The sequence below is a fragment of the Pithys albifrons genome, chromosome 16 (genome assembly GCF_047495875.1).
Source record: "Pithys albifrons albifrons isolate INPA30051 chromosome 16, PitAlb_v1, whole genome shotgun sequence".
NCBI classification, from domain to species: Eukaryota; Metazoa; Chordata; class Aves; order Passeriformes; family Thamnophilidae; genus Pithys; species Pithys albifrons.
Genome location: NC_092473.1, coordinates 1,600,526 through 1,611,751, shown reverse-complemented (window position 1 = coordinate 1,611,751; position 11,226 = coordinate 1,600,526). Strand labels below are relative to the sequence as shown.

The following is an 11,226-nucleotide window of genomic DNA, read 5'->3' as shown; positions in this document are numbered from 1 at the left end:
ATGAACCTCTGAGGAGCAACAGCAGAGCCATGTGGCTGCCCACAGAGCCCCTCCTTCACCCCAGCACCTAGGGACAGGGGTCTGCTGCCCAGCCCTAACCCCTCTGTGCCAACAGAAGGGCAATGAGATGGCTGCTGAAGGGGCATCAGCATCAGGAACCCCACCTTGCCAAGGACCACCGGACTAACACCTTGCTCTCAGTGTCTGTGCCAGCTGTGATACAACTGTGAGCTCTCCTGCCTTTCCCAATCCTGTCCTGGGGTTCTTCACTTCCTGGAGGCTGCAGGATCAGATCAATACAGATGCTCGGGCCCTACAACCCTGAGGTTCTACCACCACATGGAGGTGATGCTTTGGCATGCCCAAGCTTATCTTACTGCCTTCCAGAGAAACAAAGCCCAGAAAAACATTTTAATTTGTGCTTTGCTCCCACACATGCAATTTGTGTGTTAATGTAACACTCCACAGTGTGGAAAGCTCCTGGAAAAGATGAGCCCAGCCCTTGGAATTGGTTTTTTGGGGGGATGACAGAATGCTACACATGAAGCCAGAAGAAGGACAAGGGATATGCAGTCAGCAGCAGTCATCTTTACTATGGACCACAGGAGATCAGAAAAATAACCTCAGTAACAGGAGACCTAGTGGCTAACAAAATGTCATGCTGTAGGACGTACAAGAGAGGCCAAGCACAATCACCAGAACAAAACGGCACCCAGGAGGACGGGGAAGCCCAGGGGGTTGCAGGAGATGCCCTATAGCAAACCTCTAGTTGTGGTATCAACACGTCTGCATGAGCGTGGGGTCCTTGGAAACAAGTCAAAGGGTCTTCACCTCTTCCTCAACTCCAGTGGCTCTGGCACAACAATTATTGACTTTTTCAGAATAATAATATAATTTTGTTCCAAGAACTGTGTGCAAGAATCATTTCTCCAGGTGTAGTGAAAGGAGGGCAGGAAGGAAAACACCCTTCCCAGGGTTGGCCTTGTGGCTCATGCCCTCTCCTCACTGACACCACAGCCCTCCCCAGCAATCCTCTGTGGCTTTGCCTTCAGTGATTCCCAAACAAGGTTTTTCAGAAAAAGAAGAAAGGGGAAAAATAAGGTATTGCTGCTTCTTCTTGTAATATTTTCCCTCTCTTTCTCCCCCCTCTTTCTCCTTAAAAATGTTTACTTTCAAAAATTCCATTCCTGCAGAGATTCCTCCCAAGCTCTGAGGTCTCTGCACTCCACCCTCCTCTTCTCCAGTCAGAAAAACTGTCTCGATGTCTCTTTGGTTAAAAAAAAAAAAAATTAAAAAAATAACACAAATAACACACAGCCCAGTATGATCCCATTCCACCCCACGGACGCCTGATGAGAGGGTGTCTGTGGAAGAAGGAAGCATCAGAGACGAGCTGTCTGCTCTGGAAGCTGAGGTCCCCGCGCCGCCCCGCCGGCCCTCCTGCTCTCATACGGTGGTCGCCGGCCCGTACTGGAGCACCAGAGGGGAGGTCTCCTTGATCCGGACGTAGAACTGCCCCTCGGGCTGGCTGGTTGTGAGGGACAGAGGCAGGAAGTCATCGGGAAGCCACCGCTCACTCTCGTCGGAGGCAAACACCAGTCCGAAGTGCTCCAGCTGCTCCTCGCCGTAGCAGATGGCGGCCGAGCCCCCCAGCATGCCCCGCGAGATGTCGTTCATCTCCAGCACCACCAACTTCACCACCTCCCCAGCGGACGTCTGGCTGGTGATGTGCAGCTGCAGAGAGAGAAAGGTGGGAGAGACGGATGGTAAGGGGGAGGAATGAGGAGGAACCAGGGGCCAGAGGCAGGATGCAGTGTGGTGGAATGGTGAGGGTGGAGGCATGATTGCCCCAATGGTGCCCGACGGTGCCAGGGCCCAAACCCATGGACTGCTCTCTTGTCTCCACTGCACTCTCTGCGTCCTTACTCCTCAACTCTTCCATGAGTCACCTACTGCTCTGCTCAGGCTGCCCCACCATCCCATCAGCTGTAGCTGAAGGACAGTCCCAGCCTTGCTCCTGGCACCATGGAGGGACCTGTGAGAAGTTCAGACCATCAGACCAGATGGAACCGCAACAGCTCTGCCAAACAAGAGCTGAAGCCTCTTCGGGACACAGCGCTACATTTCATCCCATTCACAAGCTTGGGGTTGTCCCACCAACAGCTACCCTTGCCCTCCAGTTCCCTGGGGACAGCCCTCTGAATCCCAAATACTGTCGAGGGAATGAGCTCAGTGGGGCTCTGGCTCTTATGGACGCCAGGAGCCACTTGACTTCAAAGGCCAGACAGCAGGACATCCATCCTCGCCCGGGCATGGTGATGGTTTCCTTTGGCACAGCCGTAAGGGCCTGCAGAGCGCCAGGAGCAGTGCCCTGGCAGGGTGGTCCGAGCCCTCGGCCCACGTGAGCCCTGCCAGCTCTGCACAGCCATGACAGGGCTCAGCTGATTTACTCCAGCCAAGGCACTGTGCCTTTGAACTCGGCTTTCTTCGAGGAGAGCATCATAAAATGCTTTCAAACAGGCGTGTCCAGAGCTTTGCAACTTCAAAAGCCACGTGGGCAGCCCGCCAGGAACCCGAGGGCTGTGCTTCAGTTCCATGGAAATCTATGGGCATTCCTCAAATGGAAAATAGTACTGCAAGGCAGAGTCCTCTCTGCTCGGATGTCCCTGCTGGGTGCAGAGACATCAGCTATCAAAGCTCCCCAGCAACAAACCCATCAGTCTGTTGCCTCTGTCCTTTGCCATTTCTTTAGGGCCCATTTCAACCCACACCACTCCATGATCTAAGGATTTTCTGCTCCATCATCCTCAGCACTGGACACCAGGAATATCTTTGAAGGAAAATTTCAACAGGGGAAGGATCTCCATGGCTGGGACCAAAAGGAGGCTGCAGAGCAGAGGAGGAACTGTCCAAGATGTGTGTCCTGGGGGATGTCCTCCATGGAGGATCTCACCTGAAGCAGGTGTGAATGACCAGTGCTGGGAGGACAGCTCTTGGCATCAAAGCCCTTGTTGAGAGGACTAAGGCCACATAAGCTGCTTCAGGAGAGCCCAGTGCCTGCAGCATGGAGGCAGCTCTGCCTGCTGCTCCACCTGAGACTGAAGTGGGTCCTGCCTCTGGAGTTGTAATGGGCTGCAGACAAGCAGCTCCTGCTCTCCCTTCCCTGAAGGGGAAGGCTGGAGCCAGGAACACAGACCCGGAGAGGGGAGGCTGTAGGAGGATCAGGGGAAGGGCAGGGAGGTGATGGCTGGATTTCAGCTGGGAAGGATGATGATGTGTTTGAACACCAGGATGTGGTGAGGGAAACCCAGCAATGTGTCCTTTGCTCACTACCTGCCCATGCTGGGTGACACCAACCTACTGTCAGCTGCTGAACCACAGACCAAGAGCTGAACTGCAGCCCCACCACCCTGTCCCTGCAAAAGCCCCTGTGTGTGGCCCTGACTCACTCCTTCTGCAGCAGTGGCTGTCACTCCTGCAGAGCCATGTGCTCCATGCTGCCAGGAGCCTCAGGACTACAGCAGGGACAAAGGGATTCAGGGCAGGAGTGCTGCAGGTCTCCAGGGGACCTCACCCCTGGGATGGTGGAGGATGGGGACAGCAGTGCCAGGTGTGGGGCATGCAAGCCCCACTGCCAGTGCCCCCATCCTGCCAGCCCTGTCCCTCTGGGCATGGCAGAGCTGCACCACTGCCCACTGAAGGCTTCGGTACCTTGACACTGGTCTCTTTGGAGAGTCCTGTTTCGTACTGAGGGCAGACCCTCAAGGTGACAGGGCCTGGCTTCTTCCCTTGGTCGGCCAAGCACCCAGGTTGCTCTGGCTGCTGTTCTGGAAAGTTCTGAGTCCACTCATCCGAGCGTGTCCGGCAGACGGGCTCAGAGCCCTGCCCGCCCCGGCGGTGCTCGGGGCTGGGCATGGAGCCAGTCCCCAGCCTGAGCTGGCCACAGTGGCCCGTGGTCCTGCTCTCTGTTGGGGAGCTGTCCACAGAGCCAGGGCAGGACTTTCTGGGGGCCTGGCAGTGGGGCTTGGGGAAGTCCAGGCTGCTGGTGCGGACACAGTACGCCTGTCGCTTCTCTGTGATGCGCAGCAGCTCGATCTGGCGGCTGGGCAGGACAAAGTCGCTGTCGTAGAGCTCGGGGGGTGGCCGTGGCTCCTCCGGTGGTGGTGGCGGTGGTGGGGGAGTCTGGAGCTCGTGGGCCTGCAGGACATCCGGGGCGCTGTCCCGCAGGGAGCGGGCGACTCTCCGGCTGCAGCACTCAGGTCCCGAGGACGAGTACACCAGGTCAAGCTCCTTTGGGCTCTGTGCCCGGCTGGAGTCGTAGTCACTGTCGGTGGCCAGGAACACTTCTGAGGAGCCTTCCTCATCCGACAGCCCGTGCAAGTCTGCAAGGGCAGGGAGAGAGGCAAAGAGGGGGTCAACCTTAGTGTGGACAACCCCAGCTGAGGGTTTGCACAAGATGGAGTCCAAGGAAGGTTTACCCTGTGTCATACACCTGTGCTGCACTTGCCATGGCACAGGCAGAGCAGGTCCTGCCCCAACTGAGACTGACTGCCTTGCCCTGCTCCCAGCTCCAGCCCTGCCTCTACCTCAGGTGCAGCCACCACAGCAGCACCTCTGCCCCACCATGCACGGGCAGCCCCCTGAGCCCACCAGGCAGGAGCTTTGCACAGGCGGGTCCTTACCGGAGTTGAGCTTGCGGCTGGTCTCTGGCGAGGGCACTGGGGAGGGAAGGTAGTTGAGGTGGGACGAGGAGGATCGGGTTTTCTCCTTCATTGCCCCCGTGGCCTCGCTGAGGAAGCCACTGAGAGACACCCCACAGGAGGGCTGCTTGTAGCGGGCGTGCTGCAGTGCATCCATAATCCAGCGCATCTCACGCCAGATCTCCTCCATTTGCTGCCAAAAAAGGAAACGGAGGATCCCTTTCAAACAGCAAATGACAGCAGCGCAAAAGCCCCACAGCAAAACATGGGCTCTGCCCACACACCTCTCCCAAGAGCTCTGGGGGAATCCCTGAGCCAGGAAATCCCAAGAAAGCGCTCTCAGGTGGGAGGGTGCTGCAGCTGCTGGTTCAGCATGACCTGTCTGCAGCAGGCAGGGGTGCTGAGAACAGTGTGGGATGCTCTTTTGCGAGTCTATCCCAAAATGCACCTGCAGGACCTTTTCTAGTAAGGAGGGACATACAAAGCAGGAGTCTTCAGCTCTCTCCTTGGGATTTTTAATGTGATCACTGTAATAAGAAGTTGCCAGACAAAGTAACTGCAGCCTGGAGAAGAGAGTACCTTAGGGCTCCTTCCAGTGCTTAAAGGGGCTCCAAGAGAGCCTGGACAAGGGCCTGGAGTGACAGGACAAGTGGGAATGGTTTCCCACTGCCAGGGGGCAGGGTTAGATGGGATATTGGGAAGAAATTCTTGGCTGTGAGGGTGGTGAGGGCCTGGTACAGGTTGCCCAGAGAAGCTGTGGCTGCCCCATCCCTGGAAGTGTCCAAGGCCAGGCTGGACAGGGCTTGGAGTAACCTGGGCTGGTGGAAGGTGTCCCTGCCCATGGCAGGGAGTGGAACAACATAAATTTTAATGTGTGCTCCAACCCAAAACATTCTGTGATCCTATGAAAGCCCAGCCTTCTGCTGCCCATCAGCCACATCAGAGACACCCCATAGGGCCACAGCAACTGAGGCCAGGTGCCTGACCCCAGTGCAGGTGCTCCTGAACGACTGCCCTGGCAGGTTCCAGAGGCACTGTCAAACCTGGCTCCCACCCCATACCTGGATGTAGTCCTGAACCTGTTGGTGCCTCTGCTTGGCGGTGGAGAGCTCAGCATCAGAGAAAGCCTCCCTGAGGCTCTGCTGAGAGAGGAGTGACTCCAGCTCCAGGAGGGCAGACACCTGGCAGTACTGGGTGATGAACTCACGGTCGTACGTGAAGAAGTGGACTGTAGAGAGGAAAGAAGAGAGGGGGAATGAGAAACGTCAAATTCCTTGCTGTGGATGCCCTACAGGCTCCTCGCTATCACCCAACAGAAAGAGATGGCAATGCTGTCTGCCAGTTCCAAGTGGACAGCCCTCAGCATACCCCTCCACTCCCCTCCAGGAAGGTGAGGGAGCTCCAGCCCACCAGACTGCCTGACTCAGTTCTCAGGAAGTCTCAGAGCGGGTCCCCTCTCCTCACCCAGCTCGAAGATCTGCAGAGGCAGCGTGAGGAAGCCAGAGCGAGGGGTATAGGGGTTATTCTGCCCTGGAGCAGTGCAGACATCATCTGATGGAGGCAGCAGCAGCAGGAAGGAGACCTGATCCCCAAAGTCCAGCACCTCTTGGCTGTACAGACGGAAATCTTTGGCCTGCAAGAAGACACCGAAGGTAACAACTGCAAACATTACCTGGTGGGACCTCTGCCAAGTCCTCATGCAGAAAGGGACCACCTGGAGCCAGGGGATACAACCAGAGGCTCCTTGCTTCCAATGTAATCTGCACTCCTTATTTCCTTTTATTTCTCCTAAAAGTCTCCAAACTACTGGTCAAAGTCACCAGGAAAAATCATAGAATCACAGAATCATAGAATTGACTGGGTTGGAAAAGACCTCTGAGATCATCAAATCCAACCCTTGGTCCAACTCCAGTCCCTTTACCAGATCATGACACTCAGTGCCACGGCCAAGCTCAGCTGAAAAACCTCCAGGGATGGGGAATCCACCCCCTCTCTGGGCAGCCCATTCCAGTGCCTGAGCACTCTCTCTGCAAAGAATTCTTTCCTGCTCTCCAACTTCAATTTCCCCTGGCAGAGCTTGAGCCCATCGTGCCCCCTTGTCCTATTGCTGAGTGCCTGGGAGAAGAGACCAACCCCCACCTGGCCAGAACTTCCCTTCAGGCAGTTCCAGACAGTGCTGAGGTCACCTCTGAGCCTCCTCTTCTCCAGGCTAAACACCCCCAGCTCCCTCAGCCTCTCCCCACAGCACTTGTGCTCCAGTCCCTTCTCCAGCCTCGTTGCTCTTCTCTGGTCCCGCTCCAGCCCCTCAATCTCTTTCCTGAACTGAGGGGCCCAGAACTGAACACAACACTCAAGGTGTGGCCTCCCCAAGGCAGAGTCCAGGGGAAGGGTCACTGCCCTGGGCCTGCTGGCCACACTAGTTTTGATACAAGACAGGATCCCACAAAGTCACCAAGAATTCACATGATGGGCTCAGTGAAGGGAGGTGCCCTCACAGCTGCCCAGCCAGAAGCATGTGCCTGCTACTGGGGCTGCTGGACACCTTCCCAGCAAATACCTGGCATGGTGGAAGAGGGTTTCTTCCTATGCAGTCTGATCCCAGGGGCTGCAGCTCCAGCCCACCACTGGCCAGGGACCAGCCTGCTTTGGAGAGACAGAGTTGGGCTGCTCTTGTGCTGCCCAGGACCAAACCACACTGCAGGCAGTAATGCAAACCCAGATTCACTGCCCTTTCTTTGGACATACAGGTGAAGGAAGGACAAACAGCTACTCTGGGCACTGTCCCTGGGCTGGCAGATGCTTCAGATTCTGCGTGCCCATCACTGACCTTCTATTTGCACAGTACTAAACTCTTGGTGCTTCAGCCCCACAAGGAGGGCCCAGGCTGTGGTTCCCTGCCCGCTGCAGTGACCAGCACCACGCCCACAGCCCCTTCCCTCCTCCTCCCCACACATTGGCACCTGCCTCTACCTCTTGCAACGGGATGTTGACCAGGGTCATCAGCTCCTTGATGGCCACTTGGAGCTCATGAAACAAAGGGTTCTGGGAGGTGTCAGCCTCTGGCTCTGCGGGAACAGGCTCCTCCACACTGACCATCTTCTGCAGCCATTCCCACTCTTCCCTGGAGGACAGAGACAGACAGGTAAAGGAGGGAGTAGCTTGTGGTGGACCTGGACACACAAGTTCTGTGAGTGCTGTGTTTGCTCAGCTGTTCCTCTCCCAGACAGTGCAGCATCCCAAGGGATGCGGGAGCTGTGGAAGTAGAGAGTGAACTTGCTTTGCTCAATCTCCAGGCTGAATTATAGAATCACAGAATATACTAATTTGGAAGGGACCCACAAGGATCACCAAGTTCTTCACAGGATTACCCCAACAATCCCGCCCTGTGCCTGAGAGTGTTGCATGGCAGGCAGCAGGGATAAGAGGGAATATTATGCTGCTGCCAGAAGCCTGGCAGCAGAAGCAGGAGGTTATGGTGCTACCAGGCTACATGAGACAGAGCAGCCTGGCTGCCCTGGCTGAGTTGCCCTGCAAGCCCCACCTGGAGACATTGGGATTGGAGCGAATCTTGACATGGCACAGGATGTTGGGGAGCTGCTCCGGCACCAGCACTCGGATCTGATCCACGGCACTGCAGAGCTTCAAGTAGCCCAGGTAGAGGCCTGGGGAGAGGGCATGGCTGCTCTTCTGGTGGTAAGCCAGCTTGTCCTGGGGAGAAAGGCACTGCTGGACTGAGCGACGCTCGCAGCGCGGCTCTCGCCTGCCTTCGTGCTGACGTTGCGTCACAGCCAGCCCAGCTGGAGAAGGGGAGTGGCAGAGCAAGATATCCTGGTGCTGCCAGGATGAATCTGGCACCAACTTGATGCCTCCCCCTTGAAACAACAGGATTTTTGGAGGCTGGCTGGGCTCTGCTCCCCCTCTGCCTGCAGCCAGCACCAGACCCTTGGCAGCTCGGGCTCTGCCATGACCTTCCCAGCCCAAGGGGGAGCAGGAAGCACTGGTGGTCCCCAGTGGAGCCCACTGCAATCCTCTGCCCCAGGGGCACCACCACACACCTGGACGGAGATCAGCAGCGTGTCCAGAGCAGTGGGCTCCTCTGGGGAGGACACAGACTTGCGGCTGGTCTGCAGCTTGCAGATGGGAACCCAGCGGACGCTCTCAAAGGTTTGGTTGGTCTTCACCTCCTTCAGAGTGACGATGAGGATATTGCCCTGTTTATCTTTGACGGGCTCGAAGTAGACCTGTCCCAGGTCCTGGATGCCCAGCAGCCCCTGTGCAATGGGGTGGGAGGGCAGGAGAAAGCAGAGTGTCAGAGGACATCTGGAGGCACAGTGTTTGTGGGGCTGTGCAGCTGGACTGTGACTGCAGCTGCTGAAAACCAGTCTGCCCAGCAAAGAACCATGATGGCCCCCAGCCTCTTCACACGAGACTGCCAAGGCACCTGATACCTCACTGTCCCACATCTGAGGTTCTGCCAGGGAGGACAAGGCAGGACACACATCCTGCCACAGACCAAGATGTGGGCAGGACTGGCAGACCTTGGGGTTCTCCTGCTGTGGCACATCCGTGTGCTGCTCCCAAGGGAGCCTGGCCCCCAGTGTCCCAGCAAAAGGGCTTGTTCTCCACTCAGGCTCACCCTCACCTGCATCTGTGAGATGGCCAGCAGCATCTTGAAGCGTGTCTGCAGGATGCAGGAGCAGGACGACTGGGACACGGTGACACACTGCCGGAGCCACAGGATCTCATCCCACATGCACGACACCTGCAGTACACAACACACCAAAGGGTGGCACTGCCACAGCTGGGTCACACCAAGGTGTTCTGGGGAAATTCATTTGCCTTTCTGGTTGACCTGGGTTAGGAACATGCATGGGCACACAGCATGTCTCAGCAGGGGTGCAAATCCCTGTGCCACAGGCACTCTGAGAGGCATCCAGAGCCTGTACCCAAGGGAAGCACCAGGCCATGTCCACTTAGATATCCACCTTCCTGTAGGACTGAGAACCTAAACTTGAATGGAAGTTAGCCAAGGGAGGGAGGGAGAAGAAAGCCTTCTCTATCAGCAGATAAGGACCGCCCAGCAAACTATTCTGACCCAGAGCTGCCCACATGTCCTTTCCCTAATTCTGCTGAGAGTGGAGGACCCAGCAGCAGCATTCTGCACATCCTACAACAGAGGCAAAGTTGTTGTGGCTTCTGAGATGAAGTAGTTCAGCACCTGAGAAGCCACTGGTACTCCTGTGGAGAGGCAGTGCCCACCTGTCCTGGCCAGCCTCCCCAGTGTGGCACTGGTACATCACCCACCTTTGGGCTTCCAAGGGCTGGGATGAAACCCTGGTGGTTTCCTGGTCTGTGATAGACCCCAGCAAGCAGCCAGTCCATAGGCTGCCTGTACTGCCAAGCCCCTGCACTGCCATAGCCTGGACTGGGGCGAAAGCTGCTGCCAGTCAAAGGCAGCGACAGTGCCTGATGCCCACTTGGGTCACCCTGGCACTAACAGCTCTCCCAGCACAGGGTCTCTGAGGCACCCACCTTGGTGAACCAGAGGAAATCCTGCATGAGCAGGCAGGAGTAGGTGTCATCTATCTCCACCACAGGGATCTGGTCTTCGTGGGTCACCAGGATGTTGTCATCCTTGTAGAAGATGGCTGTCAGGTAGAGGCCCCTGCATGGAAGGGAAGACACAGCTGAGTGCCAGCCCCAGCTGCCAGCTTCATCTCCCAAAGGGTCTCTCTCCTGCAGGAAGAGAAGATGCCAAGCCCCACATCACTGCTTCTCTCCAACAGGCCATGGCAGAGGAGGCCCATGGCCAGTATGGGAGCAGGAACAGCAGTTGCCATGGCCAATGCCCTCCTGGCACAAGGGAGGGCAATGGGGCCAGCCTGTGCAGGGGACAGGCTGGAGCTTCTGGAGGCCAAGCACAGGGTTGGGCAGTGTGAGGGTCTAGAAGAGGTGGGTGCTGGGGTATGCTGGGATGGTGCAGGGATCTGGGCATCAGCACAGCTTGGCCAGTCCACATGGAGACACCAAAGGGAATGTTTGATCTCTGGGCCATGGAACTGATCTGTACTGACACCCCCAAGCTCACTCCAGGTGAGGACCCACCTCTGAGCACCCCTAGCCCCCATCCTGCAGGAACAGCTCCTGGTGCCACCCAGGATGGGCAGCTCTATGGCCCTGTTGGGAGAGAGACCCTCCATAACCCTGTGCATCAGTCTCTCACCGCTTCAGTGTCTTGAGAAACTTGCTGCCAGGGTGGAATAGGTGCTTGAGGCTCTTGGAGACCGAATGCTTTCTGCTCTGGGGTTGGTTCTTGCAGGGCTCTGTGGAGCAGAAAGCAGAGGATGATGCAGCAGGAAATGAGGAGCTGAAGTGGCAGCCTATGGCACACAAACCCCTGGGAAAGCTCTACTGTGAAGGTCTCCAGTGCCTGAGCTGTGTCCTTGCTATGCTCATCCATGGCACAGACCCTTTCCTGGGACCACCCCAACTCCATGGATCACACCACAACCCTAGGGGACTCAGC

The 11,226-nt window shown here is 56.8% G+C and overlaps 1 protein-coding gene across 8 annotated transcripts in view; it reads right to left on the bottom strand.

Moving 5' to 3' along the window:
• Positions 1-568: 568 nt before the first annotated feature.
• Positions 569-11,226, bottom strand: part of LOC139679499 (ankyrin repeat and fibronectin type-III domain-containing protein 1-like) — a 262,772-nt gene continuing 252,114 nt past the window's right edge. For all 8 annotated transcript variants that reach the window (XM_071571290.1, XM_071571291.1, XM_071571294.1 and 5 more), the window contains 11 exons: positions 10,924-11,023; positions 10,233-10,365; positions 9,343-9,462; positions 8,756-8,971; positions 8,242-8,408; positions 7,671-7,821; positions 6,165-6,333; positions 5,762-5,928; positions 4,683-4,893; positions 3,712-4,382; positions 569-1,734 (listed from right to left, as the gene is read on the bottom strand). In XM_071571290.1, coding sequence (XP_071427391.1) covers positions 1,447-1,734; positions 3,712-4,382; positions 4,683-4,893; positions 5,762-5,928; positions 6,165-6,333; positions 7,671-7,821; positions 8,242-8,408; positions 8,756-8,971; positions 9,343-9,462; positions 10,233-10,365; positions 10,924-11,023 — 2,393 coding nt within the window. In that variant the 3' untranslated portion in view covers positions 569-1,446. The remainder of the gene's footprint in view (positions 1,735-3,711; positions 4,383-4,682; positions 4,894-5,761; positions 5,929-6,164; positions 6,334-7,670; positions 7,822-8,241; positions 8,409-8,755; positions 8,972-9,342; positions 9,463-10,232; positions 10,366-10,923; positions 11,024-11,226) is intronic.